The following is a 17,939-nucleotide window of genomic DNA, read 5'->3' on the forward strand; positions in this document are numbered from 1 at the left end:
AATTAAAAGCAGCTATTTATGGTCACCCCAAGTCTTTTTTTTTAAGATTTTATTTATTTATTCATGAAAGACAGAGAGAGAGAGAGAGAGAGGCAGAGGGAGAAGGAGGCTCCCAAGGAGCAGGGAGCCCGATGCGGGACTCGATCCCAGGACCCTGGGATCATGACCTGAGCCGAAGGCAGATGCTTAACCATCTGAGCCACCCAGGCGCCCAGGTCACCCCAAGTCTTTTCCAGACTTTTCCAGTTTCATTCAACTGCTTCTCATATGTCAGGTCTTCCAACATTTTCAGCAATGTGGTTCATATCCTCTAGTCACATTGTAGTTTGTCTGTAGCACTTCTGAGATGGAGTCTGGACATACACTCTAGATGAGGTTTGCCCAGCAAAGAGGATTAATACATATCGCTCATTCTAGACTCTGTATAGGTACTGTCCAAACTTGAACTGGCTTGTACTTGGTGTAGAGTCAAACTTTGGCAATGGTTAGCAGGAAAGGGCATAACCTGCAACCTGGATAGGAGCAGACCTAAGAAAATGAATCCAATGCTGGGACTTCAGTCGGGAGGCTGCAAAAGGCTAGGCCAATTAACGACTGGAATGCAAAGAAGAGCTACATTTCTAGGGAGACACTGAGATAGTAAGAATCAGAATGGCTCTGGAGTCATAAAGACCTTTGTTGAACTCCGTCTTCTCCACTTTCCAATCCTTAGTTTCCTCATGTGAAAGTTGGGCTAATAACAGTATTTACTTTAAAGGATGGCGATGAAGACTTACTTCATGGGATAATACACATGAAGTCTGGCAGATAGTGCTTAGCAAGTGTTTTCCTTGCAAATTAAAATATATAAATGAAATTTAAGTTAAATGAATTTTAAAGTAATTTCACATTTAAAGCTTTAAAATTAATTACATACAAAGCATTTTCTCAAAATATTTTTAACACTTTAAGAAAAGCACTATATCTATTTTTTTTTTTTTTGGAAAGATGACCAGGAATAATATGGATTGATTGAAAATGGCTTATAAAGTAAGAATAACATAATGCTGGGGTGCCTGGTTGGCTCAGTTGGCTGAGCGGCTGCCTTCAGCTCAGGTCATGATCCCAGGGTCCTGGGATCGAGCCCCGCATTGGGCTACCTGCTTCTCCCTCTCCCTCTGCCTGCCGCTCTCCCTGCTTGTGCTCTCTCTCTCTCTCTCTCTCTCTCTGTCAAATAATAAATAAAATCTTAAAAAAAGAATAACATAATGTGATTCTTTATAATCCTCGCAATAATTATACCAATAGTGTGGCTCTAACCAATACACCTATTTTCAGATTTTACTTTCATACAATAACTTTACCATTAACCTTTGAAATCAGTCTTTCTTATATTATAAATTCATTAATCCAGTCAGAATTATAATTCGATATTTGTTAGAAATCTTTGCATAAACTCTTTTTCCTGGCCCACGTTGTTTTCCTTGTAATATCCAATTATTTAAAACGTGAGAGGGATGGGCACCGCCCAATGAGGGTGTGTGTGTGACTTTGAACCTATAGTTACAATCCAGAGAACTGGGAGTGACATTATCTGTGACAATAAAAAAGCTTCTCTTGGTGAGTGGAATACCTGTATATAAAAGTCACACTTGAGGGTCTACGGTTCATCAGCCTTCACAAGTTGATTCAACTTCGAGAAAGCATCAGCTGCCAATACACCTGAAAGATCTTGTCACAAGACATAGTGTGGTGAGTAATCTTTAGTTTCTCTTTTAAATTTTATTTGAGATTTTTTTTCATAATTGAGCAATTATATAATGTGTACTATTTTCTATAAAAATGCTGTCAAGGTAAATTATTAAGGGACAGTTTGAATTCTGTTTAATATATAATGCCACAGTACAAAATAAATTTATGCTGCTAAAATGCTCTTAATCATAATTTTTTTGATTCAAGTCTTTCAAGATGCCTTGCTTTTTCTAAATTCATCTGAAATTACACAAAAATAATTAAAATTTGGCATGATATGCTCTGAAATTTTGAAATAGAACAGCCTAGTAAAGAATGAGTAATTCTGATTTAAATAACCAATACAAATATTAAGTTGTGTTGAAATTCGTTTGTCCTTCAGGATATCTTTATCTAGACTGTTTGTTTTATAACTCATAGAAAGCTCAAATCTATGTATTATAGTTGGAAAAATGCAGTTTTACTGCTGGATAATCCCTTTACATAAAGCCTTTCCAAATTTGCTATTTTGAAAACTGTACGTGAATTTTAAGCGTGTTTTACAACTGCTCTTTTGCTTTTTCATGGCATTCTTATACGAAGCTCTTCTCTCTATTAAGAACAAGGAAGCCAAGGAGAGATGTCTTAAGTTACTAGGTGAACGTGACAAAGCCAAGACTAGATAGCAATGTTCCTATCCTCTAGCTACAGTGCCTCTTCCTGGCATAAACCAACACTAAAGAATCTTCATTTGTAGCTCCATCAATAGCTTTATATTACAGAGTGAAAATAAACATAGTAGATTATAATGTTTCTAATGCGACTTCTAAATGACGCTATTTCCCTTTAAAATATGAGTACACAGACCTCCTATGTATGTTAAAATAGAGAACGTCAAGCATTAAGAAAAAGCACTTCTGTAATAATAGGCTTTGCAATTACTGAAATGCAGATTAAGGTAAGACTATTCTATTTTGAGATGAAAAGCCTTATGAGCAAAAGAGGAAAGTGCTAAAAATTATACTCAAACGAGACTGTTAATAAAGTAAGTTGAGTAAGACAGACAAGCATTCCATATGGAGTCAGGGCTCTATATCTGTAAACAAGTAATTAAGTAGATGATTTTAAAATACTTTCACACATTCTTTTTAATGATAGGGGTGTGCATTAATTCATTAAAAATCTCTAAATCAGAGCCCATTAAGTTTGTATTTATGGTTATTATTGCAGTGCCTGAAATGAAGTTGACTTATGAAAAAAGAAATTTGCTAAGTAAATAAACCGTATTAGTAATTTACGTGGTTACAAGGGCACCTGGGTGGCTCAGTAGGTTAAGCGTCTGCCTTTGGCTCAGGTCATGATCCCAGGGTCCTGGGATCAAGCCCTGCATCAGGCTCTTTGCTCAGCGGGGAGCCTGCTTCTCCCTCTCCCTCTGCTGTTCCCCCTACTTGTACACTCTTTGTCAAATAAATAAATAAAACCTTTAAAGAGAAAGAGAGCCATCTTCAAGCAAATTATAAGCACTTAATCATAACCAACATAAAATGTGGGAGGAAATTCTAAAAAGGAAGCCTTTCCATTCTTCATGTGGCTTAAAATTCATGTATTAAAACTTGCCCAAAATTCTCAAAAAGATACTTAAGAAAGTAAACTAATCTATCTGATTCCTAAATCAAATTATGTGTGTATAAAATATATACAAATATATACTAATGTATCTGTAAAATAAAGTCTTTCATGAAAACCAATTCAATTAGTTGTTGTAACACTCTCTGCGCAGTTGTATGGTTGTAATGATACCTACTATAAATTTAATTGTACATTTTGGCATATTAAAAATATTTTTAAATACTTTCTTTTCGCTTTTCCTTTTAGTGAAGATGCTGTCTGCAAAAGACATGGTTAAAGTAATGATTGTCATGTTTGCAATTTGTTTTCTTGCAAAATCAGATGGGAAACCTGTTAAGTAAGTATTGTAACCTCTTCTGCATGGTGAGAGAATGGGAATTGGCTTTCTGAGGTTGGCTTTATGATCTGGAAGAGGAGAGCTAATGGAGTGATCCTCCCTCTTTCTGTTCCCTCCAGGAAGAGATCTGTGAGTGAGATACAGTTTATGCATAACCTGGGCAAACACCTGAGCTCCATGGAGAGGGTGGAATGGCTTCGGAAGAAGCTGCAGGATGTGCACAACTTTGTTGCCCTTGGAGCTCCGATAGTGCACAGAGATGGTGGGTCCCAGAGGCCCCGGAAGAAGGAAGACAACGTCCTGGTTGAGAACCATCAGAAAAGTCTCGGAGAAGCTGACAAAGCTGATGTGGATGTATTAACTAAAGCTAAATCCCAGTGATGACAGATATATCAGAGCACTGCTATAAACAGCACTGGGCAACAATATTACATGCTGCTAACATTTTCAAGCTCTTAAGATTAATAAACACCAAAATTTACATCTAATCCATTGCTAGCCCTGATAGCTGACATTTTAATTGATTATTTTGATTCTACTTTAATTCATTTAAGAGCTCTTTTAAGTATTCTATTTCTATTGTTTATTCTTTTTAAACTATGTATTTGCATAATTTATAAAAGAATAAAATTGCCCTTTTTAACCTCTCTCCCATCTTATGATGCAAAATAAAAAATTTAATGATCATGATTTTAAATAAATGAAGTTGAGTATTTCTCACTTGTTATAAGAATGCTTTCTGGGGTTATGAGTAATACCAAAATGTTTAAGTTGATCTTGAGTCAAAGAATAATGCAAGATGATTTTTTAATCATGTGTCTCGCATTCCCATATTTTGACATCCTTTTAATACTACCAAAGTACTAGGTCCTCAAATCCCCACTAGCTAGATACTATTGTCTTCATTTCAGGAAAGGAAATGCTCAGCAAGGAAAGGCAGAAAGTGGTCCGAAACTTGAAAAAGCATTTGTCTACACAGTAGTCTGGATCCCAAATTTCAAAGAACAGAATTTTTGTATTTATTAGAATAGAATTTCATTCACTTGTCATTTGACAAATATCGATTTACTGTCCTTTATTTGTCATGTACTGTATTAGACACTGGACATATGCTGGTAAGCAAAATGGACACTGTTCCTATCTTAATGGGGCCTACAATTTAGTAGGAAAGACAGACATTAATTCATTCTTAGTTTTGATAAACACTATGAAAGAAAAGTACAAGATACTCCAGAAGTGTATAACACAGAGCCTTGTTCTATTTAGATCAATGCTATCCAAAAGAACTTTCTGTGATGATGGGAATGTTCTAGATTCTGTGCTGTCCAATACAGTGTCTACATGTGCAATTAAAATGTGCCTTGTGTGGGGCCCTGGCTGTCTTAGTAAAGCACGTGACTCTTGATCTCAGGGTTATGAGTTTGAGCCCCACATTGGGTGGACAGATTACTAATAAAAATAAATACACTTTAAAAAATGTTTTTAAAAAAATAAAATATGCCTTGTGTCACCGAGGACTAAGACCCCATCCTGGCCTCAAAGAGTTCACGTTCGAATGAGGAAGACAGAGATGTCAGCAAGTACTTACAATATTACATGTGAAATGCACAACACAATGATACACAGAGAAGGGAACAGATCTTCCCGATGTAGGGAATAACTGAGATGGGACTGAAATGGCAAGTAAATTTTGCAAAATGTGGAGGAATATTAACAAATGTCAGGCATCCTGGTGGAATCCATCAGGCTTTGGTTGAAACGCAGAGAACAAAATCTACTTCAGTTAGTTTAAATGGAAAGGGATTCATTACACAATCATTGAGAATGCTGATGAAAATAGACTCTTTTTTAAACTTGGAGGAAAAACTCACAAAGTCACCAAGAGAGTTGTTCTCTTCTAATATCAGCAGTTGACTGATAGTATCCTGAGACTGCCCTGATCAGGAGGCAGCTGCTTCCTACTGCTATTCCAGAAACAAACTGTACCTGCTATGACCAACCCCAGAGGAAACAGATGGCAAGCACTTTGCTTCTTGACATCTAGTGTGCCTTGTTGCTGGAATCTGCTAGCACTAGCACAACAAAATCAGCCCCCTCTGCCCCCAACAACAGTACTTGCCAGCAGAAAGGGAGAAGTAGAAGAATCACCTTACTTAGGTCTGCCCAACCTCAAAGGAGTGCATACGATTGACCGAACCTAAATTTCTTCTAGAACCTTAGCTGCAGAGGTGTCTGGGGAATGTAGTTTTCAACTTTCCTGCCTACCGTCTAATACAAGAATAAGCACTAGAAGGTGGTGTGGACAGTGCCTCTAGCTCCTTGGTAGTGTCAAGCCTCACTGATACTCTTTTTTTTTTTTTAAGTGCCTTGTGTGGGGCCCTCAGCCAGGGCCCCACACAAGGCACTCCATGCTGGGCGTGGAGCCCAATGTGGGGCTCAAACTCAAAACCCTGAGATCAAGACCTGAGCTGAGACCAAGAGTCAGTCGCTTAACCAACTGAGCAACCCAGGTGCCCTCCCAGTGAGTATTCTTGAATATGTCCCCTTAAGGAACTGTGTGAGAATTTCCTTGGGATATTTACCCAAGGGCAGAATCCTGATACATAAACAAGCTTTTCAAGACCGCCTGTAATTTACATGTACAGTTTCTAGTTCTTCTAGTCACACTAGAAGAATGAGGCATTTCTGCCTATTTCCACCTACAATTGGAAGTATATGCATTTATAAAAAGTTTTGTCCCATTGATGGTAAGTGGTAACTTACTGTTTTTTGGTTTTTCAAAAATTTTATTGTTATGTTAATCACCATACATTACATCATTAGTTTTTGATGTAGTGTTCCATGATTCATTGTTTGGGCATAACACCCAGTGCTCCATGCAGAATGTGCCATCTCCAATACCACCACCAGGCTAACCCATCCTCCCACCCCCCTCCCATCTAGAACCCTCAGTTTGTTTTTCAGAATCCATCATCTCTCATGGTTTGTCTCCCCCTCCGATTTCCCCCCCTTCATTCTTCCCTTCCTGCTATCTTCTACTTATTTTTTTTTTTCCTTAACATATATTGCATTATTTGTTTCAGAGGTACACATCTGTGATTCAACAATCTTGCACAATTCACAGCACTCATCATAGCACATATCCTCCCCAATGTCTATCACCCCGCCACCTCATCCCTCCCACCCACCCCACTCCAGCAACCCTCAGTTTGTTTCCTGAGATTAAGAATTCCTCATATCAGCGATGTCATATGATACATGTCTTTCTCTGATTGACTTATTTCACTCAGCATAACACCCTCCAATTCCATCCACGTCGTTGCAAATGGCAAGATCTCATTCCTTTTGATGGCTGCATAATATTCCATTGTATATATATACCACATCTTCTTTATCCATTCGTCTGTCAATGAACATCTTGGCTCTTTCCACAGTTTGGCTATTGTGGACGTTGCTGCTATAAACATTGGGGTGCACGTACTCCCTTCAGATCCCTACATTTGTAGTTAACTTATTGTTTTAATTTGCCTATCTCTGATTACTAGTGAGACTGAACTTCTCTCTACATGTTGGCCCCTTGGGCCTCCCTGTCTGTGTACTTTTTTTTATATCCTTTGCCAATTTTTTTAAAGATTTTATTCATTTATTTGACAGAGAGAGACACAGCGAGAGAGGGAACACAAGCAGGAGGAGTGGGAGAGGGAGAAGCAGGCCCCCAGTGGAGCAGGGAGCCCAATGTGGGGCTCAATCCCAGGTCCCTGGGATCATGACCCGAGCCGAAGGCAGACGCCTAACAACTGAGCCACACAGGTACCCTCCTTTGCCAATTTTTAATTCGTTTTCTGGCCCTGTTAATTTTGAGTTCTTTGCATATTCTAATACAAATTCCTTGTTGGTTTTCAATGTCATAAATATTTCCTCCCAGTGTATCATGTATTTACTAACTCTATGCTTAATTTTGATGGACACAAATATACCAATTTTTCACTTACTGTTTGTGTTTTGGAGTCTTATTGAAGAAGTCTTTCCCCAATCCTAGGTCACAAAGTTATCTCTTACATCCGCATTAGAGGTTTACCTTTCACTTTTAAGTATTTATTGTTCTGGAGTCTAACTTTGTGTACGACAAAATGTTATGTTGCAACTTTATTATTATGGACAGTGTTCCAAATGCCATCTATCAAACAATTTTTATTTCCCCATAGCTTTGTAGATAATTTTAAAAATCATATCTTAAGTTCCCATGTAAATATGGGTTTGTTTATTTGTTTGTTTGTTTATTACTCTTAGGGAGTGAAAAATTGCTTTACTATGCTCTTTGAATCAACTTTCAGTCCCTGAAAGGTCAGTCTCAGATGGGGGCCCACAAGTCACTCTTCCCTGACTTTGTCTTATCCCTTAACTTAATCCTTGGATATTGTGTCCCTCTGAATGTCTCTAGCCCTATCATTCTCCTCCCCACGTGGCCCATACACAGGAAATTTTCTTTCCCAAGTCTTCAGGGATTGGGCCTGTGAGTATCCAACACAGACTATACAGAACTCTACAGAAACAAGTTCTTGGTTCCGTTTTAAAGTAGCAGTTCATGGAGGTGGCCCCTCCAAGGACATGCTGGAGAAAGAAACAACCTGCCCTTAAACTGGGCCTGTTGGGTCTAGTTCAACTTCATCCCAAGCAAAGCCCAGTATTTAGAATAGTCAGGGTTTTTTTTAAAAGATTTTATTTATTTATTTGACAGAGAGAGAGAGAGAGAGAGAGAGCACAAGCAGGAGAAGCCCGATGTGGGACTGGATCCCAGGACCCCAGGATCATGACCTAAGCCGAAGGCAGTTGCTTAACCGACTGAGCCACCCAGGCGCCCGAATAGTCAGCTTTTAAAATCAATGATTAATTTTTGCAATTCTTATCCTAAAGCTTCCTTTTCAGTAAAACAAATTGAATAGTTTTCTCAACCATATAAACTCCTGCTACTAACAGAAGAGCTCAGGAGTGTATGATCTATCGGTTTCATTCTACATGGTCTTCTTTTTAGACAGGGATCACGTCTCCTTGAGAGGACTGTGGCCAAATTGCAACATCTGTAGCTTCCTTGGCATAGATCTTCATGGGTTGTACATTCTCACAGTCTCTTAGGATCCCAGGTCAGAAAAGTGGATGAAGAAGTTCTGAGGAAGATATATTTATGAAGGCACGTACATGGAAACCATAAGTGGCACTGAAAAATGAAATGGCTTTCAGGTTACAATCCAGGAAATTCCCCACCTCTGCAAGTTTGGGTTCATGTGGAGAACAGTCTCAGTGTCTGTGTTGGCAGTGGCTTCATGTCCCTGCTTGAGGCTCACAACCCAGAACCCCAGATCTGAGGATACCAGGAAAGACCCTTCATAATAAGCAGATGCCCTGCAAACACCCACAGCCCATTCCAGTGTTTCTCCAACTTCTACCTCCCAGTAGTGGCAGCCAGAGGTGAAGCAGGAGGACCCCAGGACACAAACAGCAGAGATGAATGTTTTGGCACTCTGGTGGTCTCATCTGGATCTACCTACCTCCCATATTCGGCAGGTCTTTAAGAGAATATGAGGAATCACTGGCTGTGGCTAGATCCAGAATCATATTCACAGAGAATCTCAGCATCCAGCACCACCTGCTTATCAGAGGCATCATCACTTTGATTTCAGCCACCAGTTTCCCCAGGGCCATGTTGGTCTGGATTCTCCGGATCCAAGAGATGTCAGGACACTGGGGCCAAGTGAAAAGGCTGTCCTGATTCTCCCTCTCCAAATGCTTGAAGCAGGTGAAGCCGAAGTGCTCTTTGCTGAATGTCAGATAGGCATCTTGGAACACAGGGCATGATGATGGAACATGTTGATTCTTTTCTGAGTTTTTCATGGCCTCCATTTCAATGTGGCTGTGTTCGGTTTTATGCTTCTCTGGGGTATTGCAACTTCTTAACTGGAATACAGACTTGTCATAAAGACATTTTGCTCTGGGGGTGCCTGGGTGGCTCAGTGGGTTAAGCGTCTGCCTTTGGTTCAGGTCATAATCCCGGGGTCCTGGGATCGAGCCCCACATCAGGCCCCTTGCTCAGCAGGAAGCCTGCTTGTCCCTCTACTGCTCCCCCTGCTTGTGCTCTCTCCGTCAAATAAATAAATAAAATCTTAAAAAAAAAAACTTTGAAAAAAAGATATTTTGCTCCGTATATCATGGTTAAATCAGTGTTTCTGTGAAGGGATGAGGGCTGAGGACTTTCTATTCCACCATCTTGCTGATGTCATTAACATAGGCTTATTTTTGAGCTCTGTTCATTCTATTCTATTGATGTATTTGTTTATTCCTGCAATATAAAGTACACAAACACTCATCTTCTTTATTTTATTTTATTTTTTAAAAGATTTTATTTATTTATTTGAGAGAGAGAATGAGATAGAGAGAGAGCATGAGAGGGGAAAGGGTCAGAGGGAGAAGCAGACTCCCTGCTGAGCCGGGAGCCCGATGCGGGACTCGATCCCGGGACTCCAGGATCGTGACCTGAGCCGAAGGCAGTCGCTTAACCAACTGAGCCACCTAGGCGCCCCCATCTTCTTTATAGACCTGTATTCTACCATACAAATTTTAGAAGCTTGTTGAGTTCTTTTCTAAAAAAATACAGCTCCAATTTTGATTGAGATCATACTAAAATTATACATTAATTTTAGGAAGGATTGTTATCTTTATTATATCATCCTATCATCAATATAGTAAGATTCTTCTTCATCTATTCTGATTTCTTTTTATGACAAATAGAGTCTATAGACATTTTCTCTGAAAAAATCTTATGTATCCTTCGTTAATTGCTAAATACTATATAGTTTTGTAGCTATTGTGAAAGATATCTATGTTTTCATTACACTTACTAGTTGGTTATTTTTGGTGTAGAGGAACATTATTCATTTTCATAATTTTATCTTATATATAACAACCCTCCTGAACTGTCTTATTAATTCTGATTGTTTGTCTCTTGATTACATTTGATTTTCTATGTAGATGATCGTATAATTTCAAAAAATAACACTTATTTCTCTTCTTCATCTGATTACTCATGTCTTTTTTCTTTTTCATTCCTTACAGTATTATCCAGTCCCTCTAATACCATGTTAATGAATGATAATAGTAGGCGTCCTTATTGTTTTCTTTTTTTAGTGATTTATTTATTTGTTTGAGAGAGAGAGTGAGCACACTCAAGGGGAAGGGTAGAGGGAGAGGGAAAGGGAGAGAAGCAGACTCCTAGCTGAGTGTAGAGCTCGACATGGGGCTCTATCCCACGACCATGAGATCATGACCACAGCCAGAACCAAAAGTTGAAAGCTTAACCAACTGAGCCACCGAGGTGCCCTCCCTATTGTGTTCTTGACTTTAGTGGGAGTGTCTTTAATTTCTCAACAAGAGAATGGTCTTTAAGAAACTGATGGCATTCCCTTCTATAACTAGTTTTCTAAGAGTTCTTCTGAAATTACAAAAGGGTATTAAACTTTATAAAACACTGTGTCTCCAAAAATAGGTAATTTTAGCTCATTAATGTGATTAAAATGAAATATTTTTGCATGCCAAGGAAAAAAAATCTACTTGATATTGATATGTTTTTACTTTTTAAATAGTAAAAGTTACTGTATATTCAGAAACATATATATGTAGATTTTTAAGAAAAAAATTAAAAAAGCAGCACGCCTGGGTGGCTCAGTTGGTTAAGTGTCAACCTTCAGCTTGGGTCATGATCCCGGGGTCCTGGGATCAAGTCCCACATCAGGCTCCCTGCTCAGCCGGGAGTTTGCTTCTCCTCCCTCTGCCACTCCCCTGGCTTGTGCTCTCTCTGGCTCACTCTCTCTCAAATAAATAAATAAAATCTTTAAAAAAAATTAAAAATAAAATAAAATAAAATAAAACACCCATTATTCATTACTCAGATTATGAAATAGAATATTGCCAATGCCCTGGAAATTCCTTATAAACTCTTCCTAATCACATCCCCCTTCATCATCACCTCCTTACTTTTATATTCACCATTATTTCCTTGCTTTTCTTTACAGAAAGATCCTTTGATTAGATGCATAGTCTAATATTTTTTCAAATGCATGCTGTTGCATAATATGGATTCTGTCTTTCCAACCTGTGAAATCTATTTTCTTACCATCTACTATGGCTAAGAACTTGCTCCACATTTCTAGGTTTTTGCTAGTCAGCATGTCATTTAAAGGTACTCATTCCTGAATTAGTTAGGGTGAGCAAACTGCTGTAACAAATAGATCCCAAATGTATAACCACCTAAATTAAATAGAAGTTTCTATTTTTTAAACATTTTTTAATTTAGGGTGCCTGGTGGCTCAGTCGGTTAAGCATCTGCCTTTGGCTCAGGTCATGATCCCAGGGTCCTGGGATCGAGTCCCATATTGGGCTCCCTGCTTGGCAGGGAGTCTGCTTCTCTCTCTCCCTCTCCATGCTGCTCCCCCTGCTTGTGTGTGCTCTCTCTCTCACTCTCTCTGTCAAATAAATAAATACTTAAAAATTTTTTTTTAATTTAAATTCAATTAACTAACATATAATGTATTATTAGTTTCAGAGGTACAGGTCTGTGATTCATCAGTCTTATATAATACCCAGTGCTCATTACATCATGCGCCCTCCTTAATGTCCATCCCTCTATCCCCCTCCCCTCCAGCAACCCTCAGTTTGTTTCCTAAGATTAAGAGTCTCTTATGCTTTGTCTCCTTCTCTGGTTTCATCTTGTTTCATTTTTTCCTCTCTTCCCCTAAGATCCTGTTTTATTTCTTAAATTCCACATATCAGTGAGATCATATGATAATTGTCTTTCTCTGATTGACTTATTTCGCTTAGGATAATACCCTCTAGTTTCATCCACGTCATTGCAAATGGCAAGATTTCATTTTTTTTTTTGATGGAAGCATAATATTCCATTATATATATATATATGTATATATATGCCACATCTTCTTTATCCATTCATCTGTCGATGGACATCTGGGCTCTTTCCATAGTTTGGCTATTGTAGACATTGCTGCTGTAAACATTGGGGTGCAGGTGACCCTTCGGATCACTACATTTGTATCTTTGGGGTAAATACCCAGTAGTGCAATTGCTGGATCATAGGGCAGCTCTGTCTTCAACTTTTTGAGGAAACTCCATACTGTTTTCCAGAGTGGCTGCACCAGCTTGCATTCCCACCAACAGTGTAGGAGGATTCCCCTTTCTCCGCATCCTCGCCAACATTTGTCATTTCCTGACTTGTTAATTTTAGCCATTCTGACTGGTGTGAGGTGGTATCTCATTGTGGTTTTGATTTGTATTTCCCTGATGCCTAGTGATGTTGGGCATTTTCTCATGTATCTGTTGGCCATTTGTATGTCTTCCTTGCAGAAATGTCTGTTCATGTCTTCTGCCCATTTCTTAATGGGATTATTTGTTCTTTGGGTGTGGAATTTGATAAGTTCTTTATAGAGTTTGTATACTATCCCTTTATTTAATAAAACATTTGCTAGTATCTTCTCCCATTCTGCCAGTTGTCTTTTGGTTTTGTCAACTGTTTCCTTTGCTGTGCAAAAGCTTTTTATCTTGATGCAGTCCCAATAGTTCATTTTTGCTTTTGTTTCCCTTGCCTTTGGAGATGTGTCTAGCAAGAAGTTGCTGCGGCTGAGGTCAAAGAAGTTGCTGCCTGTGTTCTCCTCTAGGATTTTGATAGATTCCTGTCTCACATTTAGGTCTTTCATCCATTTTGAGTTTATTTTTGTGTATGGTGTAAGGAAATGGTCCAGTTTCATTCTTCTGCATGTGGCTGTCCAGTTTTCCCAACACCATTTGTTGAAGAGACTGTCTTTTTTCCATTGGATATTCTTTCCTGATTCATTGAAGATTAGTTGACCATAGAGTTGAGGGTCCATTCTGGGTTCTCTATTCTGTTGCATTGATCTATGTGTCTGCTTTTGTGCCAGTACCATACTGTCTTGATGATTACAGCTTTGTAATAGAGCTTGAAGTCTAGAATTGTGATGCCACCAGTTTTGGTTTTATCTTTCAACATTTCTTTGGCTATTTGGGGTCTTTTCTGGTTCCATACAAATTTTAGAATTATTTGTTCCAGCTCTGTGAAATAAGTTGATGGTATTTTGATAGGAATTGCATTGAATGTGTAGATTGCTCAAGGTAGCATAGACATTTTAATAATATTTGTTTGTCCAGTCCGTGAGCATGGAACCTTTTCCCATTTCTTTGTGTCTTCCTCAACTTCTTTCATGAGTATTCTATAGTTTTTGCATACAAATCCTTTGCCTCTTTGGTTAGGTTTATTCCTAGGTATCTTATGGTTTTGGGTGCAATTGTAAATGGGATCGACTCCTTAATTTCTCTTTCTTCTGTCTCATTGTTAGTATATAGAAATGCAAATGATTTCTGTGCATTGATTTTATATCCTGCCACTCTGCTGAATTCCTGTATGAGTTCCAGAAATTTTGGGGTGGAATCTTTTGGGCTTTCAACATAGAGTATCATGTCATCTGCAAAGAGTGAGAGTTTGACTTCTTCTTTGCTGATTTGGATGCCTTTTATTTCTTTTTGTTGTCTGATTGCTGAGGCTAGGACTTCTAGTACTATGTTGAACAATAGTGGTGATAGTGGACATCCCTACCGTGTTCCTGACCTTAGGGGAAAAGTTTTTCCCCATTGAGAATGATATTCACTGTGGGATTTTCATAGATGGCTTTTACGATATTGAGGTATGTACCCTCTATCCCTATACTCTGAAGAGTTTTGATCAAGAAAGGATGCTGTACTTTGTCAAATGCTTTTTCTGTGTCTATCGAGAGGATCATATGGTTATTGTCCTTTCTTTTATTTATGTAGTGTATCACATTGATTGATTTGCAAATGTTGAACCACCCTTGCAGCCCAGGAATAAATCCCACTTGGTTGTGGTGAATAATCCATTTAATGTACTGTTGGATCCTATTGGCTAGTATTTTGGTGAGAAATTTGGCATCCATGTTCATCAGGGATAGTGGTCTGTAATTCTCCTTTTTAGTGGGGTCTTTGTCTGGTTTGGGAATCAAGGTAATGCTGGCCTCATAGAAAGTGTTTGGAAGTTTTATTTCCATTTTGATTTTTTTGAAACAGCTTCAGAAGAATAGGTATTAATTCTTCTTTAAGTGTCTGGTAAAATCCCCCTAGGAAGCCATCTGGCCCTGGGCTCTTGTTTTTTGGGAGATTTTCAATTACTGCTTCAATTTCCTTGCTGGTTATGGGTCTGTTCATGTTTTCTATTTCTTCCTGGTTCAGTTTTGGTAGTTGATACATCTCTAGGAATGCATCCATTTCTTACACATTGCCTAATTTGTTGGCATACAGTTGTTCATAATATGTTCTTATAATTGTTTGTATTTCTTCAGTGTTGGTTCTGATCTTTCCTCTTTCATTCATGATTTTATTTATTTGGATCCTTTCTCTTTTCTTTTTGATAAATCTGGCCATGTGTTTATCAATCTTATTAATTCTTTCAAAGAACCAGTTCCTTGTTTCGTTGATCTGTTCTACTGTTCTTTTGGTTTCCATTTCATTGATTTCTGCTCTGATCTTTATTATTTCTCTTCTCCTGCTGGGTTTAGGCTTTATTTGCTGTTCTTTCTCCAGCTCCTTTAGGTGTAAGGTTAGGTTGTGTATTTGAGACCTTTCTTGTTTCTTGAGAAAGGCTTGTATTGCTATATACTTTCCTCTTAGGACAGCCTTTGCTGCAATCCCAAAGATTTTTGAACAGTTGTGTTTTCATTTTCATTTGTTTCCATGAATTTTTAAAATTCTTCTTTAATTTCCTGGTTGACTCATTCATTCTTTAGTAGGATGCTCTTTAGCTTCCATGTATTTGAGTTCTTTCTAACTTTCCTCTTGTGATTGAGTTCCAGTTTCAAAGCATTGTGGTCCAAAAATATGCAGGGAATGATCCCAATCTTTTGGTACCGGTTGAGACCCGATCAGTATGTGATCTATTCTGGAGAATGTTCCATGTGCAATCGAGAAGAATGTGTACTCTGTTGCTTTAGGATGGAATGTTCTGAATATATCTGTGAAGTCCATCTGGTCCAGTCTGACATTCAAAGCCCTTATTTCCTTGTTGATCTTTTGCTTAGATGATCTGTCCATTGCAGTGAGGGGGTGTTAAAGTCCCCCACTATTATTGTATTATTATTGATGTGTTTCTTTGATTTTGTTATTAACTGGCTTATATAATTGGCTGCTCCCATATTAGGGGTATAAATATTTACAGTTGTTAGATATTCTTGTTGGATAGATGCTTTATGATATAGTGTCTTTCCTTGTCCCTTATTACAGTCTTTGGTTTAAAATCTAACTTGTCCGATATAAGGATTGCCACTCAGCTTTCTTTTGATTTCCATTAGCATGATAAATGATTTTCCACCCCCTCACTTTAAATCTGGAGGTGTCTTTGGGTCTAAAATGAGTATCTTGCAGATAGCATATCGATGGGTCTTGCTTTTTTATCCAATCTGATATCCTGTGTTTTTTTGATTGGGGCATTTAGCTCATTTACATTCAGAGTAACTAGTGAAAGATATGAATTTAGTGCCATTGTACTACCTGTAAAGTGACTTACTGTATATTGTCCCTGTTCCTTTCTGGTCTATGTTACTTTTGGGCTCTGTCTTTCCTTAGAGGATTCCTTTTAATATTTCTTGTAGGGCTGGTTTGGTAATCACAAATTCATTTAGTTTCTGTTTGTCCTGGAAACTTTTTATCACTCCTATTTTGAATGACATCCTAGCTGGATAAAGTATTCTTGGCTGCATATTTTTCTCATTTAGCACCCTTAATATATCACGCCAGTCCTTTCTGGCCTGCCAGTTCTCTGCAGATAGTCTGCTGCCAATCTAATGTTTCTACTCTTATAGGTTACAGACTTCTTGTCCCACACTGTTTTCACGATTTTCTCTTTGTCTCTGAGATTTGTAAGTTTTACTATTAGATGTCAGGATGTTGGCCTATTTTTACTGATTTTGCGGGGGCTTCTCTGTGCCTCCTGGATTTTGATGCTTGTTTCCTTCCCTAGATTAGGGAAGTTCTCTGCTATAATTTGCTCTGATATACCTTCTGCCCCTCCCTCTCTTTCTTCTTCTTCTGGGATCCCAATTATTCTAATGTTGTTTCCCTGTATGGTATCACTTATCTCTCAAATTCTCCCCTTGTGATCCAGTAGTTGTTTATTTCTCTTTTCTTCAGCTTTTTTTATTCTCCATCATTTGGTCTTCTATATCACTAATTCTCTCTTCTACCTCATTTACTCTAGCAGTGAGACTCCATTTTTTATTGCATCTCATTAATAGCCTTTTTGATTTCGACTTGGTTAGATTTTAGTTCTTTTATTTCTTCAGAATGGGATTCTCTAGTGTCTTCTATGCTTTTTTCAAGTTCAGCTAGTATCTTTATAATCATTATTCTTTTGAACTCTAGTTTTGACATCTTACTTATGTCCATACTGATTAGGTCCCTGGCAGTCAGTACTTCCTCTTGTTCTCTTTTTTGAGGTGAGTTTTTCCATCTTGTCATTCTGTCTGAGAAAAATAGATGAACAAGATACTAAAATGACAACAATGACCTCAGAGAAATATACACTAAACAAATCAGAAGAGACCTGAAACCGGGGGAAAAAAAGGAAAAAAAAGAGAGAATATAATCAGACAAGTGAGCAGAATAGAGCAATACACTGGATTCTGTGTATATTTTGGTCTGTTTTTTAGAAAACTAGACCCCAAAATTGTAAAGAAAGAAAAACTTTTATATGTACAAATATAAAATTAAATGCAATGAGAGGATAGACTGTAACTGTAAAAATGGAAATTAAAAGACAAGGAAAAACAAAAGAGAAACAACAACAACAACAACAAAAAGGAAGGGATATAAACAGACAGGTAAACAGAACAGAGCAATACATTATCTCCTGAGTGTATTTTGGTTAGTTTGTTAGAACGAAATACAACTCAAAATTGTGAAGAAAGAAAAACTTATATATACAAAACTAAATTAAATACATTGAAAGGATAGAATGTAATTATAAAGATGAAAATTAAAAAAGACTTTAACAAAACAAACAAACAAACAAAAACCCCCAAAAAACAAAAAGGAAGAAAAAAAAAAAAGAGAATATGATCAGATAGGTAACTGGAACAGAGCCATACACTAGATTTTGTGTGTATTTTGGTCTGTTAGAAGA

The 17,939-nt window shown here is 37.9% G+C and overlaps 1 protein-coding gene across 1 annotated transcript; it reads left to right on the top strand.

Moving 5' to 3' along the window:
* The first annotated feature begins 1,523 nt into the window (after positions 1–1,523).
* PTH (parathyroid hormone) lies at positions 1,524–4,057 on the top strand. The gene is made up of 3 exons (XM_028116909.2): positions 1,524–1,599; positions 3,586–3,676; positions 3,796–4,057. The coding sequence occupies exons 2-3, from the start codon at positions 3,591–3,593 to the stop codon at positions 4,055–4,057; spliced, it is 348 nt and encodes a 115-aa protein (XP_027972710.1). The 5' UTR covers positions 1,524–1,599; positions 3,586–3,590.
* Positions 4,058–17,939: the final 13,882 nt, after the last annotated feature.

This window comes from Eumetopias jubatus, unplaced genomic scaffold (genome assembly GCF_037043125.1).
Source record: "Eumetopias jubatus isolate StellerSeaLion01/CBP00866 unplaced genomic scaffold, mEumJub1_p1.0 scaffold_13, whole genome shotgun sequence".
Lineage (NCBI taxonomy): Eukaryota > Metazoa > Chordata > Mammalia > Carnivora > Otariidae > Eumetopias > Eumetopias jubatus.